We start from the raw sequence: 18,564 nt of genomic DNA, 5'->3' as shown, positions 1-18,564 counted from the left end.
CACTATTTAAGAAAGAAGGCAGAGAGAAAACAATTGTAGATCGGTTAGCTTGACATTGGTACTGGAAAAAAATGCTCGAGTTCATTAGAATGATATAATAGCAGAACAATTGGGAAAATAGTGACAAGATCAGAAAGAATCAGCATGGATTTAACAAGGGGAAGCCATGCTTTACAAATCTGCTGAAATCATTTGAGGGTGTGACTAGTGGAGTGGATAAGGGGGAGCCAATAGATGTGATCTACTTGGATTTTCAAAATACTTTTGATAAGGACCCACATAAGAGATTCCCACATAAGATTAAAGTGGATGGGATTGGAGGTCATGTATTGAAATGTGTAGACAACTGGCTGGCAGAGAGAGAAAAAACAGAGTAGGAATAAATGGGTCTTTTTCCAAAAGGCAGGCAGTGACTAGTGGGGGTACTGCAGGGATCATTGCTTGGGCCGTGGCTATTCACAATATCTATTAATGACTTTGATAAGGAAACCACATGTCATATCTGCAACTTTGCAAATGATACAAAGCTGGATGAGAGGGTGATTTGACAGCAAGATGCAGAGCTGCATCAGAGAGATGTGGGCAAGCTAAGTAGGCAAAATATCATCTGAATGGAGATATCTTGGGAAAGGGGGAGGTGCAACAAAACCTGGGTATCCTCACACACCAGTCACTGAAAGTAAACATGCAGGGGCAGCAGGTGATGAAGCCGAATTGTATGTTGGTTTCATCATGACAGGATTTAAGTACAAGAGCCAGGAAGTCTTGCTACAACTGCGCAGAGCCTTGATGAGACCACACCTGGAATACTGTGTGCAGGTTTGGCCTCCTTCTCTGAAAATGATATTCTGGGTAATGGGGCCGTATGATGACTTTACCAGACTGGGATGGCAGGAGTGACATTTGGAGAGAGACTGGATTGTTAGGATGATATTCTCGGGTTTAGAAGAAGCTAGAAAATTCTAACAGGGTAGACGCAGGAAGGATGTTCCTGAAGAGCAGGGAATCCAGAACCAAGGTCACAGTCAAAGGAGATGGGATTGGCTCTTCCTGACTGAGTTGAGGAGGAATGTCTTGGCCCAGAGAGTGGGAACCCTGTGGAATTCTCGACCACAGACAGTGGCTGATGCAAAAACATTAAATATTTTCAAGAAGGAGGTCGATGTGTTTCTCGGGGATAAAAGGATCAAAGGAAATGGAGGAGAAAGCAGGAACAGAGACTGAGTTGGATGATCATATTGACTGTTTGAACAGGAATGAAGGCTGAATGGCCTTCTCCTGCTAATTTCTAAGTTCAGGGTTCAGAAGTCTGCTGTTCTTACCCAGTCTCACCTCCATGTGGCTCCAGATCTACTGCAATAAGACAATAGACAATAGCTGCAGGAGTAGGCCATTCAGCCCTTCGAGCCTGCACCACCATTCAATATGATCATGGCTGATCATTCCTAATCAGTATAAGGTTGACTCTTCTCTGAAACTACTCCGTCCAAGGGCAGTTAGGGATGGATAACAGTGCTGGCCTTGTCAGAGACACTCATATCCTGGAAAAGCTTCCTTCAATTTCCTTGGATACATTTAATCCGATCTGGTGCCTTACTAACTCTAGGTGCAGGCAGGTTACTCGATGCATCTTCCTCATCAATTTAAATCCTTCTAGTCCTCCTCTGGCCCTATGGCTTTGGTGTCTCCTTCCTCAGTAAAAGCAGATACAATGTTCTCATGTAACATCTCCATCCACCCCCTACCTCCGGGTGAAAGTCCACCCTCTTTGGTCCCAAATCTGCCCTGTCTTTTTTTTTAATCCCCCTTTCACTGTTTCTGTGCTTTTAGAACACTTTGGAACTAACCTTAGTGTTAGCTGCCAACCTCCATTCATAATCCCTCTTTGCTTCTATTTTTTTAAATTTCTCCTCTGAACTTTCTGTTTTTCATCTGTATTTTTGACCTGACATTTGTTGTGAGCACATTTTCTTCGGTATCTTAATTTTTGCTTCTTGTGTCACCCCGAAGTGGATTTATTTGTCTTACATTTCCATTTTGAGGGAATATACCTCAACTGTTCCTGAGCTCTCTACTCTTTGAAGGTAGTTCATGGTTCAGTTATGGTTTATCCTGTGGAAGTAGGGTCTGGCAGAGCCTCCTTTCTCATTGGACGGATACATCCTGCTGCAGAAAACATTCCTGAACTCACTCTAGGAACTCTTAATCCCCACTGCCTTTTCCACTGCGGCTTTCCCAGACTATCGCCTATCCCTGGGGTCTGTAGTCTAGACCCACAGACTGAAACCTATTCCTGGGATCTGAATTAATCTGATAGACTTTCTCCAAACTGCTTCCCATGCATTAACATCCTTCTGTAAGTACAGCAATCAGAACAGTATACAATACTCCAGATGTGGTCACAACAGTACCCTGTATAAATGAAGAATTGTCTCCCTAATGTTGAGTCTAATTCCCCCTACTACAATACACAACATTCACTTAGGTTCTCTGGTTACTTCCTACACCTACACACAAATGTTTTGGGATTTATTCACCATGACACCAAGATCCCTCTGTATCTCAGAGCCGTGAAACCTCTCAGCATTCAGATAATATACCTTTCTTATTTGATGATTATCAGATGAAAGTATTTCCTCATCATATGTTACAATGTACCAACCAAAACTGCTGGAAGATACCTCCTTAACTCTCTCAGATTGCAGTCTATTCCCAAACTGAGCAGAGTCTCGCTATAATCCAAACATTCTCCTGTTGCTCATTGGCAGGTCCAATGTCCTTGGGACTAAGTTCACTGTGTTTGATAATGGAGTCAATCCAGAGAAGACGCCCATGGTGCCAGAGAATGTGACTCTTCGGGAAGAGATAGTAGCTGTATGTTATGTAAGTAACTCATTCTCATCAGTTCTCACATCTCAAAGACTGGGAGGAACAAGCTGACGAACAGAATACAATCATTCCACTATTCTTTCAGATGGAAATAATGTTTGTGATTGGAGAGTTGTCAGTACATAAAGCAGGTGAATACAGAGCTCGCTCACTCCAATATCAGCTTTTCAGACATTTCCAGGCACTATTTAACAAAGCGAGGTTCTTACTCTGGGAGTTTTACACAGTGCGGATTTATAAAACAGTGTGTTTTTAAACATTGGAGGAATGTTTTGAAGGATGTTTCGTGGACATGATGTACATGATTCCTGGCAACTGCATCATGAAGTTGGACAAGAAAGGAGCAGTGACAATTGATGGTTTGACATTGAGAAGGTAAACTGTGGTGTCTGTGGGGACTATGCTGGGAGAAGTACGGTTCTCAGTAATGTCTGAATCATGTTGACTTGGCTAAAGGAAACTCAAATAAACAGAAAATACAAAAGTTGCTGGAAAACTCAGCAGGTCTGGCAGCATCTGTGGAGAGAAAGCAGCGTTAATATTTCAGGTCCGGTGATTGCAGGGGAAGGTGCCATGAGGCTGGGGGGATGTGTTGGGAGGGAAGGAGGAGTGGACCAGGGTATCCTGGAGGGATGATCCCTGTGAAAGGCTATCAGGGGAGGGAGGGGAGGGAGGGGAGGGGAAAACGTGTCTGGTGGTGGTGTCTGACTGGAAGTGGCGGAATTGTTAGTTAATGATCCTCTGGGTGTGGATGCCGGTGAGCTGTGGGTGAGAACAGGGGAGACCCTATCACTGTTGTGAGAGGGAGTGAGGGCCCAAATGTGGGAGATGGACTCTGCAAGGGTCTCAGTTCCTCTCTCTGTGTCCCCACCGCAATGAATTTGGCCAAGACATGACATTGAGCTCTTCTTCCGGTACCTTCGGGCCTGTGAGCATTCCATTGGACAAGAGGCGTTTCTTTGTCACAGAGACCCCTTCACCCACCTTCAGCGCTCTCCCTCCCCCAGAGCCCTCCCTCTGGCCTTTGCCTGCACTTGGCCTGTTCATGAAGAACTGTCAACGTGACAGTGTTCACCTCAATTTCACTGCCGCCCCCCCCCCCCCCCAACTCATTTAAATCTATCTCCCTCTGAACTGACTGCACTCCATGCTTTCAGATCTAACCCTGACTTTATAAAGGAACCTGTTGACAAGGGTGACACACTGACCACTACATTACAGCTCCAGCTCTCAGGTACCTGCTGCTATCTCTCCCAGAACCATGACCCCATGCCATTTTAACAACGACACTCACTGACCTCATTTCATCTGGCGATCTCCCCCTCCCCACTACTGTGCCTCAAAGATCATAGCTTCCAAAGCCCACACACACTTCCACCTCCTTCCCAAAATCCACAAACAGACTGCCCAGGTAGATCCATTGTTTCTGCCTGACAGAACTGATCTCTTCCTACCTTGATTTGATTTTTTACTCCCCTTGTCCAGTCCCTTCCCATTTACATCTGCGATTCTTCTGATACTTCACATTAGTTTCAGAATTTCCAGTTTGTGGACTTAAGCTGCCTCCTCTTCACCATGAACATGCTGTCCCTTTACATGTCCAAACCCCCCACCCCAACAAGACAATGGTCCCAAGGCTCTCAGCTTCTTCCTGGAAAAAATACCTCAATGGTCCCAATCCACTACCACCCTCCTCTGCCTGACCAAGCTCATCCTCACCTTGAACACCTTCTCCTTTAACTCTTCTCATTTCCTTCAGGTCAAAGGTATGGCCATGGGTACCTACATGAGCCCCAGTTATGCCTGTCCCCCTGGGTACGTGGAACGTTCCTTGTTCCAGTCCTACTCCGGCCTTCACACACAACTCTTTCTCTGGTATATCAATGACATCATCAGTGTTGCTTCCCTCTCTCATCTGGATTTGTTAAGATTTTGCATCCAATTTCCACCCTGTTACCTGCCCTTCCTCGATATCTCTGTTTCCAGTTCTGGGGGGGAGTCTTGGACACTAATCTCCAACACGAACTCACTGACTCCCACAGTTACCTTGACTGGACATCCTCACACTCAGCTTCCTGTAAAGACTCTACAGGCAGGTCTTCCAGAACACGACAGTTACGTTCCTGTGCTATACAAATATTGCACAATACAAACTGCACTTAAATTGTTGGTGATCTAATTGTGTTATAGCCAACACACACTTTAAAAGTTTGTGCTTTAGAAATAGCTTTCCCTATTCACCCAATCTTGTTTCAGCCAATTCGTGCTAACCAAAAGAGACACACTATCGCAGTATTCCACTCTCCGAGTTCCTCTGTCTGTCATGTATGTTCCGATGATGATATATTGATAATATCATGGGTGCTGCTTCTGAAGTGGAATTGGAACTTTCACCTGCTCCACCTGACTCCTCCTCTCCTCGACATCTGTCTCTATTTCTGGGAATAGACTGGCCGCTATAAACCCACCGACTCCCACAGTCACCTGGACTTTATAGGAAGCAGGGTGTGAGGTTGTAGACGATTCCATGCTCCCAGTTCCTCTGTCTCCATCACATATGTTCCGATGATGTAAACTTTGACAAGCAGCCTCTGAAATGTCTATCTCCTTCCTCAACTGAGGATTCCCCAGTGCTGCTGTCAACAGAACCCTTAACTGGGTCCGACCCATCTGCCGAACTATGGTCTTCAGCTCTTCTCTTCCCTCCCACAACAGCGATAGGGTTCTCCTTGTCCCTACCTACATCCCAACAGCATTCACGTCCAGAAAAACATTAGTTGCCATTTCTGCAACTTCCCGTGAGATGCCACCACAAGACACACATTCCCTTCCCCTCCCTTGTCCACCGTCCGCAGTGACTGAGCCCCCGGGGATGCCCTGGTCCACTCTTCCTTCACTCCCACAACCCCGTACAATACCTTCCCCTGCACTGGCCAAAGGTGTAACACTTGCCCATTTCCCTTGACCCTCCTCAGTATCCAAGGGCCCAAACATACCTTCCAGGTGAAGCTGCACTTTTGTCGACTGCATTCACTGCTCACAGCGTAATCTTCTCCACACTGGGGAACTGAAATGTAGACTGGGTAACTGCTGATGGAACATCTACGTTCTGACTGTAAAAGTGACTGTACCTGTACAAAAGACCCAGAGCCTTCGGTTGGCCCACCCTGGTTCCGGACCAACGTTTCTGTCTCAGACTTGCTGTAGTGTTCCAGTGACACTCAGAGCAAGCTAAAAGAGCAGCATCTCATTTTACACTGGGGAATTCTGCAGACTTCTGGAATTAATATCAAGTTCAACAATCTTAGGGCGTGAGACACCTTCCCCCTTTTCTTTTCCACAACCCCTCACATACCAGGCCTTTTCATCCCAAGGGCTGCTCCCACACACTACGCATTGTCAGCCACGAATAGTGCCCATCAGCAGCTATTCACCCCCCCACTCCTCCTCCCCCTACTCTCCCCATTCTCTCCCACTCTCCCCCCCAATTTCCCCCCCACTCTCCCCCCACTCCCCCCCATTCTCATCCCTCACTCACCCCCCTCTACCCCCATTCTCCCCCCTTTCCACACTTCCCCCACTTCCCCCACTCCCCCCACTCCCCCCTTGCCCCCTACTCTTTCCCCCACTTTCCACATTCCCCCCACTCCCCCCACTCCCCCCCCCACTTCACCCCCATTCCTCCCCCAGCTGACCTTTAACAATTCCTGTGTCAGCCCAACTGTTTCTCTCTCTCTGTTGTTTGTCTGCATTTATTATTTACTCCTTCACCCTCCCCAACCCATCTACAGCTGATATACCATCCTCGCTTAAATCACTGCTGAAGAACAGTCACTGGACCTGAAATGTTAACTCTGCTGTCTCTCCGTAGATGTGCCAGATCTGCTGAGTTTCTCCAGCAGTTTCTGGTTTTGTTTCTGATTTCCAGCAGCCGCAGTTCTTTCATTTATTTTGTTTTCTAAATAAAAAAAAACATAGGCCACCTTAAATGCCAAAAGGTTTTACAGTTTAATCCTTTTGCAGTAAAGAACAAAGAACCTGGCAGCACAGGAACAGGCCCTTCGGCCCTCCAAGCCTGTGCTGATCCATATCCTCTATCTAAACCTGTTACCTATTTTCTAAGGCCCTGTATCCCTCTGTTCCCTGCCCATTCATGTATTTGTCTCGATACAAATTCTATCGTTCCCACCCCTATCACCTCCGCTGGCAACATGTTCCAGGCCCCCACCACCCTCTGCTTGAAGAGCTTTCCTCATGTATCTCCCCTAAACCTTTCCCCTCTCACTTTGAACTCATGACCCCTAGTAATTGAGTCTCCCACTCTGGGAAAAAGCTTCTTGCTATCCACCCTGTCTACACCTCTCATGATTTTGTAGACCTCAATCGGATTCCTCCCTCAACCTCCGTCTTTCTAATGAAAATAATCCTAATCTACTCCACCTCTCCTCATATCTAGCACCCTTCATACCAGGCAATATCCTGGTGAACTTCCTCTGCAACCTCTCCAAAGCAGCCACATCCTTTTGGTAATGTGGCAACCAGAACTGTACACTGTATTCCGAATGTGGCCGAACCAAAGTCCTATACAACTATAACAAGGCTTGCCAACTCTTGTACTCAATACCCTGTCTGATGAAGGAAAGCATGTTGTATGTCTTCCTGACCATTTTGCTGACCTGCATTGCCACCTTCAGGGTACAAAGGACCTGAACACCCAGATCCCTGTGAACATCAATTTTCCCCAGGACTTTACTATTTACTGTATAGTTCGTTCTTGAATTGGATCTTCCAAAATGCATCACCTCGCACTTGCCCAGATTGGACTCCACCTGCTATTTCTCTGCCCAACTCTCCAATCTATCTATATTCTGCTGTATTCTTTGACATTCCCCTTCACTATCTGTTTTTCCATTAATCTTGGTGTCATCTGCAAACTTGCTAATCAGACCACCTACACCTTCCTCCAGATCATTTATGTATATCACAAACAACAGTGATCGCAGCACAGATCCCTGTGGAACACCAATGGTCACAGGTCTCCATTTGGAGAAACTCGCTTCCACTACTAACTTTCTGTCTCCTGTTGCCCAGCCAGTTCTTTATCCATCTAGCTAGTACACCTGGATCCGATATGGCTTAAATTTCTCAACCAGCCTACTATAGGGAACCTTATCAAATGCCTTACTGAATCCATGTATATGACATCTACATCCCTTCCCTCATCAATCAACTTTGCCACTTTGTCAAAGAATTCTATTAAGTTGGTAAGACATGGCCTTCCCTGCACAAAACCATGTTGTCCATCACTGATAAGCCCATTTTCTTCCAAATGGGAATAGACATCAGGCTTACTAGTCTATACTTACTTGGACTATCCCTGCTACCCTTCTTAAACAAGGGGACAACATTAGCAATTCTCCAGTCCTGTGGGATCTCACCCATGTTCAAAGATGCTGAAAAGTTATCTGTTAAGACCCCATCTATTACCTCTCTCGCGTCCCTCAGTAACCTGGGGTAGATTCCATCTGGACCTGGGGACTTGTCCACCTTAATGCCTTTTAGAATGCACAACATTTCCTCCCTCTTTATGCTGACTTGACCTAGAGTACTCAAACATCTATCCCTAACCTCAACATCCATCATGTCCCTCTCCTCATTGAATACCGATATAAAGTACTCATTAAGAATCTCACCCATTTTCTTTGACTCCATGCATAACCCCTCTCCTTTGTCCTTGAGTGGGCCAATCGTTTCCCTAGTTACCCTCTTGCTCCTTCTATATGAATAAAAGGCTTTGGGATTTTCCTTAACCCTGTTTGCTAATGATATTTCATGACCACTTTTAGCCCTCTTAATTCCTCGTTTCAGATTGGTCCTCCATTCTTAATATTCTTCCAAAGCTTTGTCTGTCTTCAGTTGCCTCGACTTTATATACGTGTTCTTTTTCCTCTTAGCTAGTCTCACAATTTGACTTGTCATCCATGGTTCCCTAATCTTGCCATTTTTATCCCTCATTTTCACAGAAACATGTCTCTCCTGCACTCTAATCAATACCTCTTAAAAAGCCTCCCACATATCAAACGTGGATTTACCTTCAAACAGCTGCTCCCAATCCACATTCCCCAGCTCCTGCCGAAATTTGCTATAGTTGGCCTTCCCTCAATTTAGCACTCTTCCTTTAGGACCACTCTCATTTTTGACCATGAGTATTCTAAAACGTACAAAAATGTGATCACTATTCCCAAAGTGATCCCCTACTGAAGCTTCACCCGCCTTGAGTCACTGTTATACCATGAGATATATAGCAGCTAATGTACTCACAGAGAGCATCACAAGCAGCAATGAGTTAATGACCAGATAGTGTGTTTCTGTGATAAACAGTGACCCAGCACACCGGGGAAGTCTCTTCCCATTTAACTTTGAATCAATGTCTTCCAATCTTTTACATTTATCTGTAAGGGGCAATTTGAAGAGTTGGCATATGTACAGTGGGGTAAAAACAATGCTGGAAAGCAGATTCTGGATCAGTGGTGCTGGAAGAGCACAGCAGTTCAGGCAGCATCCGAGGAGCAGGAAAATCGACGTTTCGGGCAAAAGCCCTTCATCAGGAATAAAGGCAGTGAGCCTGAAGCGTGGAGAGATAAGCTAGAGGAGGGTGGGGTGGGGAGAAAGTAGCATAGAGTACAATGGGTGAGTGGGGGAGGGGACGAAGGTGATAGGTCAGGGAGGAGAGGGTGGAGTGGATAGGTTGTAAAGAAGATAGGCAGGTAGGACAAGTCCGGACAAGTCATGGGGACAGTGCTGAGCTGGAAGTTTGGAACTAGGATGAGGTGGGGGAAGGGGAAATGAGGAAACTGTTGAAGTCCACATTGATGCCCTGGGGTTGCAGTGTTCCGAGGCGGAAGATGAGGCGTTCTTCCTCCAGGCGTCTGGTGGTGAGGGAGCGGCAGTGAAGGAGGCCCAGGACCTCCATGTCCTCGGCAGAGTGGGAGGGAGAGTTGAAATGTTGAGCCACAGGGCGGTATGGTTGATTGGTGCGGGTGTCCCGGAGATGTTCCCTAAAGCGCTCTGCTAGGAGGCGCCCAGTGGCCCCAATGTAGAGGAGACCGCATCGAGAGCAACGGATACAATAAATGATAGTAGTGGATGTGCAGGTAAAACTTTGATGGATGTAGAAGGCTCCTTTAGGGCCTTGGATAGAGGTGAGGGAGGAGGTGTAGACGCAGGTTTTACAGTTCCTGCGGTGGCAGGGGAAAGTGCCAGGATGGGAGGGTGGGTTGTAAGGGGGTGTGGACCTGACCAGGTAGTCACGGAGGGAACGGTCTTTGTGGAAGGCGGAAAGGGGTGGGAAGGGAAAAAATATATCCCTGGTGGTGGGGTCTTTTTGTAGGTGGCGGAAATGTCGGCGGGTGATTTGGTTTATGTGAAGGTGAGCACCGTTCTGTCCTTCTTACGGTTGGAGGGGTGGGGCTGAGGATGGAGGTGCGGGATGTGGACGAGATGTGTTGGAGGGCACATGGGAAGGGAAATTGCGGTCTCTAAAGAAGGAGGCCATCTGGTGTGTTCTGTGGTGGAACTGGTCCTCCTGGGAGCAGATATGGCGGAGGCGGAGGAATTGGGAATACGGGATGGCATTTTTCAAGAGGTAGGGTGGGAAGAGGGGCTGAATGGCCTCCTGTACCATAATCATTTTGTGATTCTGTAACAAGGCCATTATTTATTGTTGCATTTGAAAGACAGTTCAGTGCTTTACTGAGGGAGTGCTACAAAGGGACTATCAGTTTCTGTACTGAGCTCTCGAGTGGGATTTGAACTCAGAATCATATGACTTACATGTGGACTGAGTCCCAGCTCTTGATGTTACCATGCACCAACAAGGTGAACATCCAGAGTGTGGAATTCTATGGCCTTGTGTGACCTTTGGGCCCATGTGACCCTTTGACACTGTGTGACCTTTGGGCCCATGTGACCCTTGGACCCTGTGTGACCTTTGGGGCTAAAGCAGACAGAATCACTGGAAGTTATTCAATCGGGTAAGTCGCCCTTTGCTATTCCTGTACGCCGTTCTCCCACCTCCTGAATTTGGGGATAAATGCCTCTGGGTTTAGGTAGAGAACAGGAAATGGTTGGAGACTGAAAACCAGGCAATTCTTATCCGAGAGACAAACGGAGAGATTGTCTCCATCCTTAACCCTATTTGCTAAAGATATTTCATGACCCCTTTTAGCCCTCTTAATTCCTCATTTCAGATTGGTCCTCCATTCTTAATATTCTTCCAAAGCTTTGTCTGTCTTCAGTCGCCTCGACTTTATGTACGCGTCCTTTTTCCTCTTAGCTAGTCTCATAATTTCACCTGTCATCCATGGTTCCCTAATCTTAAATCTACATTGACTTACTCTTCTCATTCTCCTCACAGGAAACCAACATTCTTGGATTTAAAGGACCACGGAAGATGACGGTGATTATCCCGGGAATGAATCTGGACGGTGAGAGAGTTTCCATTCGACCCAAGAATGTGAGTCTAGTCCTTTCAGGTTAGCACCTGGAATGGGAAAGGGGACAGAATCAGAACACCATGAGAGGATATTTGATGGGTTGAATGGCCTTTTGCTATTCCTATATGCCAACCTCATGCATTGGGGGTTTAATGTCCAAGGATATATGCACAGAAAAGCAAATGAGCTGAGATTACAAAGCGAGTTTTGAGAAGATTTGTACCTCCGTTTGAGGTTCGGATGTAGGTTTGCTCGCTGAGCTGGAAGGTTTGTTTTCAGATGTTTTGTCACCATACTAGGGAACATCTTCAGTGAGCCTCCGAATGAAGCACTGGTGGTGTAGCCCACTTTCTATTTATATGTTGGAGTTTCTAGGGTTAGTGATGTCATTTCCTGTGGTGACATGCACGAAAATTCAAAGTAGCATGGCATTTGAACCGGAACTCTATCAACAAACACATTGACTTAGATCTGATTTACCACCCCCTGAGAAAAAGAACAGGAAATGACATCACCAGAGGAAATGGTGATGGTGATGAAACGTCTGAAACGGAACTTCCAGCTCAGCGAGCAAACCTATATCCTGAAATTACAAAGATTGGTGGAGAACAAAGGGGACCTCAGAAAGGATCATGGAAAGCCTCACAAACGCAAAGCAATGACTATCTCCAACAAGAGAGAATCTAACCATCGCCACATGACATTCGATGATATTACCAGATTTGGAGATGCCGGTGTTGGACTGGGGTGGACAAAGTTAAAAATCACACAACACCAGGTTATAGTCCAACAGGTTTAATTGGAAGCACTAGCTTTCAGAGCGCTGCTCCTTCATCTCCACAATCACTTGATGAAGGAGCAGTGCACTGTGCGCGAGTGCTGACAAATAAACCTTTTGGACTATTGCCTGGTGTTGTGTGATTTTTAATAATGGCATTACCATCACTGAATTCCCTACTACCAACATCCTGGGGATGACCAGAAACTGAATTGAACTCACCATATAAACACAGTGGCTACAAGTCCAGGTCAGAGGCTGGGAATCCTGCAGCGAGTAACTCCCCTCCTGACTCCCCAAAGCCTGTCCACCATCTACAAGGCACAAGTCAGGAGTGTGAGGGAATACTCCCCACATGCCTGGATGGGGGCAGCCCCAACAGCACTCAAGAAGTTCAACACCATCCAGGACAAAGCAGCCCCCACTTGATTGGCACCACATCCAATCCCCTCCCTCCACCACTAACACTCAGCAGCAGCAGTGTGTACCATCTACAAGATGCTCTGCAGAAATTCACCAAAGATCCTCAGACAGCACCTTCCAAACCTACAGCCACTTACATCCAGAAGGACAATGGCAGCAGATACATGGGAACACCACCCCCTACAAGTTCCTCTCAAAGCCACTCAGCATCCTGACTTGGAAATATATCTCTGTTCCTCCGGTGTTGCTGGGTCAGTATCCAGGAATTCCATCCCTAAGGGCATTGTGGGTCAACCCAAAGCAGGTGAACTGCAGTGGATCAAGAAGACAGCTCACCCCCGCCCCCTCAACGGGCAACTTAGGCCGGGCAATCAATACTGACCCAGACAATATGGCCACAATGCTCTGAGTGAAGTCTTCAAAAAGGACCGGGATGTTTTAGGGCATTGTTTTAATTGGCTGGTAAGGAGTGAGACTGTGGAAAGTTCTCAAATATTCTGTTTATAATTGCACAGCAGATTTGTCCCAAGCTCTTAACATCCAAGACAGGGAGAGCAAACCAGGTAGAGAGGAATGACAAGCGATGCTTATCCCTACCTGCTGCCCCTCCGGCACAGAAATCCACTAACATTGTCAAACAGTGCTGAGGGAGTGGGCACTGTCGGAGGGTCAGTGCTGAGGGAGTGGGCACTGTCAGAGGGTCAGTGCTGAGGGAGTGGGCACTGTCGGAGGGTCAGTGCTGAGGGAGTGGGCACTGTCGGAGGGTCAGTGCTGAGGGAGTGGGCACTGTCGGAGGGTCAGTGCTGAGGGAGTGGGCACTATCGGAGGGTCAGAACTGAGGGAGTGCCACACTGTCGGAGGGTCAGTGCTGAGGGAGTGGGCACTGTCGGAGGGTCAGTGCTGAGGGAGTGGGCACTGTCGGAGGGTCAGTGCTGAGGGAGTGGGCACTGTTGGAGGGTCAGTGCTGAGGAAGTGGGCACTGTTGGAGGGTCAGTGCTGAGGGAGAACCTCCCTGTTGAAGGTGACATCATTTGGATGAGATGTTAAATGAATTTTCCCTGCCCCCGTGGTGGGTGTGAATAGCTTCCAATGGCTCTATTTGAGGAGGAACAGAATTGTTTTCTTCAGTGTCCTAGAAAATTTATTCCCTTGACAAATTTCACTTAAACCAGCTAGCTACTTTTTTTATCATTTGACTGTTGTGGCAGCTTTCTGAGTACAATTTGGATTCTGTGTTTCTGATAAGCCTTTAGGAAAGGGGATCGTGGCTGGTCTGGCCTACATGTGACTCCACTCCTGCAGCCTAATTGCTCTCTGTAAAGGCCTGCGAGGGAGGTCAGTTCAAGGGCACGTTGGTATCAGCATCCAGTGCTTAACCACCATTACCCTCACCCACCACCCACCACCCCACATCCCACATCCCACATCCCACATCCCACTGATGAATAAAGCAAAATATTCCAAATATTTCCACTGGGACCGGATTGGTTATAAAGTGCTCTGAAGTAATCAGAGATGTTCTAAGTGTTTTCATCCAAATCTGAATTGTTTGTTTCTTGTCATGATCCTTTCTGGGTGTTGCTGTGGATGCTGTCCACCCCAGCTCTGTGTTCTCAGCCGGAGATACAGGAATTGTCTCACAATAAAACCAGGGTCACACCTTTCACTCTGGGCACTGACCCCACAGCTAATGCCCATCCTGTCTGCACTCCATGTTCCCACTGGGACCTTGCTCCTGGACATGTCCCTGACCTGGGTCCTCTTGCCCAAGGCTTTGTCATTGTCTGTTCAGGATTGGAATTGTTGCAGGATGTAGCTGTAAGAATCTCTAAGGTGTATTTTCATGGCACCAGGAACATGAGACTTTGCTGACACGATGGCAGAATAAAAACATGGAAAATATAATCGAGTTGCACAACAAATCTCCCACCTGGAATGAAGACACTCAGTCTTATGTCCTGAACTTCCATGGTCGTGTGACACAGGCTTCTGTGAAGAATTTCCAGATTATCCATTCTAATGACCGTAAGTAACAGTCGCAGCACTCTGGCATCACCTGACATCTTTACCTTTAGACAATGAAAGCTGGGTGAAAGGTCAGTGGTCTGGGTGAAAGGTCAGTGGTCTGGGTGATGGGTCAGTGGTCTGGGTGATGGGTCAGTGGCCTGGGTAATGTGTCAGTGGCCTGGGTGAAGGGTCAGTGGTCTGGGTGATGGGTCAGTGGTCTGCATGATGGGTCAGTAGTCTGGGTGAAAGGTTAGTGGTCTGGGTGAAGGGTCAGTGGTCTGGGTGAAAATTTAGTGGTCTGGGTGAAGGGTCAGTGGTCTGGGTGATGGGTCAGTGGCCTGTGTGATGGGTCAGTGGTCTGGGTGATGGGTCAGTGGTCTGCATGATGGGTCAGTGGTCTGGGTGATGGGTCAGTGGGCTGGGTGATGGGTCAGTGGTCTGCATGATGGGTCAGTGGTCTGGGTGATGGGTCAGTGGGCTGGGTGAGGCCTACTCTGGGCAATTGAGCTTCAAGGCTTCAGTGTCGAATGAGCAAGCAACTGCTTTCTGGGGCTTTGGTTCTGGGTTCAAGATGGTTTGAAGATTTCAGGGAATGGGGGAGGGAAAACATATTTTCTAATCGACCTGTTCAGAGATATTATGACACATGTCTCTGGAGAAGGTGGGACTTGAATCTAGGACTCCAATCTCAGAGGCAGGGACACTACACCTGCACCAAAGTTGACGCCAATTACAATGTTTATAGATGAATGCACTGAATGAACAAAATGACTCCTCTCTTTCTCTCTCTCTCTCTCTCTCTCTCTGTGTCTGTCTGTCTTTCAGCTGATTACATTATTATGCAGTTTGGCCGGGTCGCTGATGATGTCTTCACTATGGATTATAACTACCCGATGTGTCCCATTCAGGCGTTTGCAGTGGCCCTATCCAGTTTTGACAGTAAACTGGCATGTGAGTAATCCTCACAAACTGCCAGCAGACAGGAACTGGACAAAATCAGTCCTTGAATTTTCCAAGACCAGGAACGTAGGAGAAGATACAAGCACCAGGAGCTGTGTAATACAGAGATCCAGGAATATGCTGCAGATTTTTCAGAATCTCTGACTCTAAATCTGAGACAATGTTTGAAAAACGGTGTCAGAAATTGGGGCAAGTTTAATGAATATTCATGTGAAACACTTGTACTGTGATCCTCTGTGTATCTCATCTATGGCAATGCCCAAATGTTTGTACAGTGTTTCTCTCACAATCAGCCATTACTGAGATCATCTCCTGCAGTACGCAATAACTATGCAGGTGAGAAATATTTAATCAGGAATGTGATGGCAGGGTCAAAATAGAAAGAGAAGCTGCATCAAGTAAATGCAGTAAAGTCTTCAGTACGTTTCTCCAAAACTTAGGATGTGGAAGCCAGGCACTAGCACTTGCACACAGCTTAGACTCCCACAGTGATAAAGCACAGAGGCCATTCAGCCCATAATGTCAGTTCTGAAACCAGCCAGAATATCTTTTCTGCTGCTTGCTATGGTGTTTTATATCAGCTTGAGAAAAGGCTACATTTTGCCATTTATTTAATCCTGTCCTCTAGATTCTCAAATCCACGCCTGGTCGCTGCTGTCTCGAAAACAATTGAAGCATTTTCTGCTGTTCAAAAAGATCACAGTGGGCGGCCAGTAGTGAAATTGTTTACAGTCTCAGGTCAAAGCTTTCGGGCACCTCACTCTAATAGTGACTGCTCAGAGGTTGATGAGGTAACAATGATTACTCTGTGGCCCAGACCTAGCATCACGGGAATGTTCCCCAATCCTCACCTTTTAAAGGCTGACCACAAGAAGCAGAATCAGATCTAAAAGTTGAAGTTCTAAATTGGAGAAAGGCCAATTTTGACGGTATTAGGCAAGAACTTTCAAAAGCTGATTGGAGGCAGATGTTCGCAGGTAAAGGGACGGCTGGTAAATGGGAAGCCTTCAGAAATGAGATAACGAGAATCCAGAGAAAGTATATTCCTGTCAGGGTGAAAGGGAAGGCTGGTAGGTAGAGGGAATGCTGGATGACTAAAGAAATTGAGGAGAAAGTGAGGACTGCAGATGCTGGAGATCAGAGCTGAAAATGTGTTACTGGAAAAGCGCAGCAGGTCAGGCAGCATCCGAGGAGCAGGAGAGTCGACATTTCGGGCATGAGCCCTTCTTCATAAGCCCTTTCCTGAAGAAGGGCTTATGCCCGAAACGTCGATTCTCCTGTTCCTCAGATGCTGCCTGACCTGCTGCGCTTTAAAGAAATTGAGGGTTTGGTTAAGAAAAAGAAAGAATCATATGTCAGGTAGAGACAGGATAGATCAAGTGAATCCTTAGAAGAATATAAAGAAAGTAGGAGTATACTTAAGAGGGAAATCAGGAGGGCAAAACGGGGACATGAGATAGCTTTGGCAAATAGAATTAAGGAGAATCCAAAGGGTTTTTACAAATACATTAAGGACAAAAGGGTAACTAGGGAGAGAATAGGGCCCCTCAAAGATCAGCAAGGCGGCCTTTGTGTGCAGCCACAGAAAATGGGGGAGACACTAAATGAATATTTTGCATCAGTATTTACTGTGGAAAAGGATATGGAAGATATAGACTGCAGGGAAATAGATGGTGACATCTTGCAACATATCCAGATTACAGAGGAGGAAGTGCTAGATGTCTTGAAACGGTTAAAGGTGGATAAATCCCCAGGACCTGTTCTGGTGTACTTTAGAACTCTGTGGGAAGCTAGGGAAGTGATTGTTGGGCCTCTTGCTGAGATATTTGTATCATCGATAGTCACAGGTGAGGTGCCAGAAGACTGGAGATTGGCTAACGTGGTGCCACTGTTTAAGAAAGGTGGTAAGGACAAGCCAGCGAACTATAGACCGGTGAGCTGAAAATGTGTTGCTGGAAAAACGCAGCAGGTCAGACAGCATCCAAGGAGCAAGAGAATCGCGTTTCGGGCATGAGCCCTTCTTCAGGAATGAGGAAAGTGTGTCCAGCAGGCTAGGATAAAAGGTAGGGAGGAGGGACTTGGGGGAGGGGCGTTGGAAATGTGATAGGTGGAAGGAGGTCAAGGTGAGGGTGATAGGCCGGAGTGGGGTGGGGGCGGAGAGGTCAGGAAGAAGATTGCAGGTTAGGAAGGTGGTGCTGAGTTCGAGGAATTTGACTGAGACAAGGTGGGGGGAGGCGAAATGAGGAAACTGGAGAAATCTAAGTTCATCCCTTGTGGTTGGAGGGTTCCTAGATGGAAGATGAGGCGCTCTTCCTCCAGCCGTCGTGTTGCTATGGTCTGGTGATGGAGGAAGCCAAGGACATGCATGTCCTTGGCGGAGTGGGAGGGGGAGTTAAATTGTTCAGCCACGGGGTGGTTGGGTTGGTTGGTCCGGGTGTCCCAGAGGTGTTCTCTGAAACGTTCCGCAAGTAGGCGGCCTGTCTCCCCAATGTATAGGAGGCCACATCGGGTGCAGTGGATGCAGTAAATGATGTGTGTGGAGGTGCAGATGAATTTGTGGCGGATATGGAAGGATCCCTTGGGGCCTTGGAGGGAAGTAAGGGAGGAGGTGGGGGCGCAAGTTTTGCATTTCCTGCGGTTGCAGGGGAAGGTGCAGGGAGTGGAGGTTGGGTTGGTGGGGGGTGTGGACCTGACGAGGGAGTCACGGAGGGAGTGGTCTTTTCGGAACACTGATAGGGGAGGGGAGGGAAATATATCTCTGGTGGTGGGGTCCGTTTGGAGGTGGCGGAAATGACGGCGGATGATACGATGTATCTGGAGGTTGGTGGGGTGGTAGGTGAGGACCAGTGGGGTTCTGTCCTGGTGGCGGTTGGAGGGGCAGGGCTCAAGGGCGGAGGAGCGGGAAGTGGAGGAGATGCGGTGGAGGGCATCGTCGATCACGTCTGGGGGGAAATTGCAGTCTTTGACGAAGGAGGCCATCTGGGCTGTACGGTATTGGAACTGGTCCTCCCG

The 18,564-nt window shown here is 47.3% G+C and overlaps 1 protein-coding gene across 1 annotated transcript in view; it reads left to right on the top strand.

Annotated features, from left to right (window-relative positions):
- LOC132831170 (tubby protein homolog) overlaps positions 1-15,737 on the top strand; it is a 40,865-nt gene extending 25,128 nt beyond the window's left edge. The window contains exons 12-15 of the mRNA XM_060849180.1: positions 2,769-2,883; positions 11,306-11,404; positions 14,439-14,610; positions 15,418-15,737. Of these exons, the coding sequence (XP_060705163.1) occupies positions 2,769-2,883; positions 11,306-11,404; positions 14,439-14,610; positions 15,418-15,551 (520 nt within the window). The 3' untranslated portion in view covers positions 15,552-15,737. The remainder of the gene's footprint in view (positions 1-2,768; positions 2,884-11,305; positions 11,405-14,438; positions 14,611-15,417) is intronic.
- Positions 15,738-18,564: the final 2,827 nt, after the last annotated feature.

The sequence above is a fragment of the Hemiscyllium ocellatum genome, chromosome 33 (assembly GCF_020745735.1).
Source record: "Hemiscyllium ocellatum isolate sHemOce1 chromosome 33, sHemOce1.pat.X.cur, whole genome shotgun sequence".
Classification (NCBI taxonomy): domain Eukaryota; kingdom Metazoa; phylum Chordata; class Chondrichthyes; order Orectolobiformes; family Hemiscylliidae; genus Hemiscyllium; species Hemiscyllium ocellatum.
Note: the sequence above shows the minus strand (reverse complement) of the source record. Positions and strands in the feature narration are given on the sequence as shown.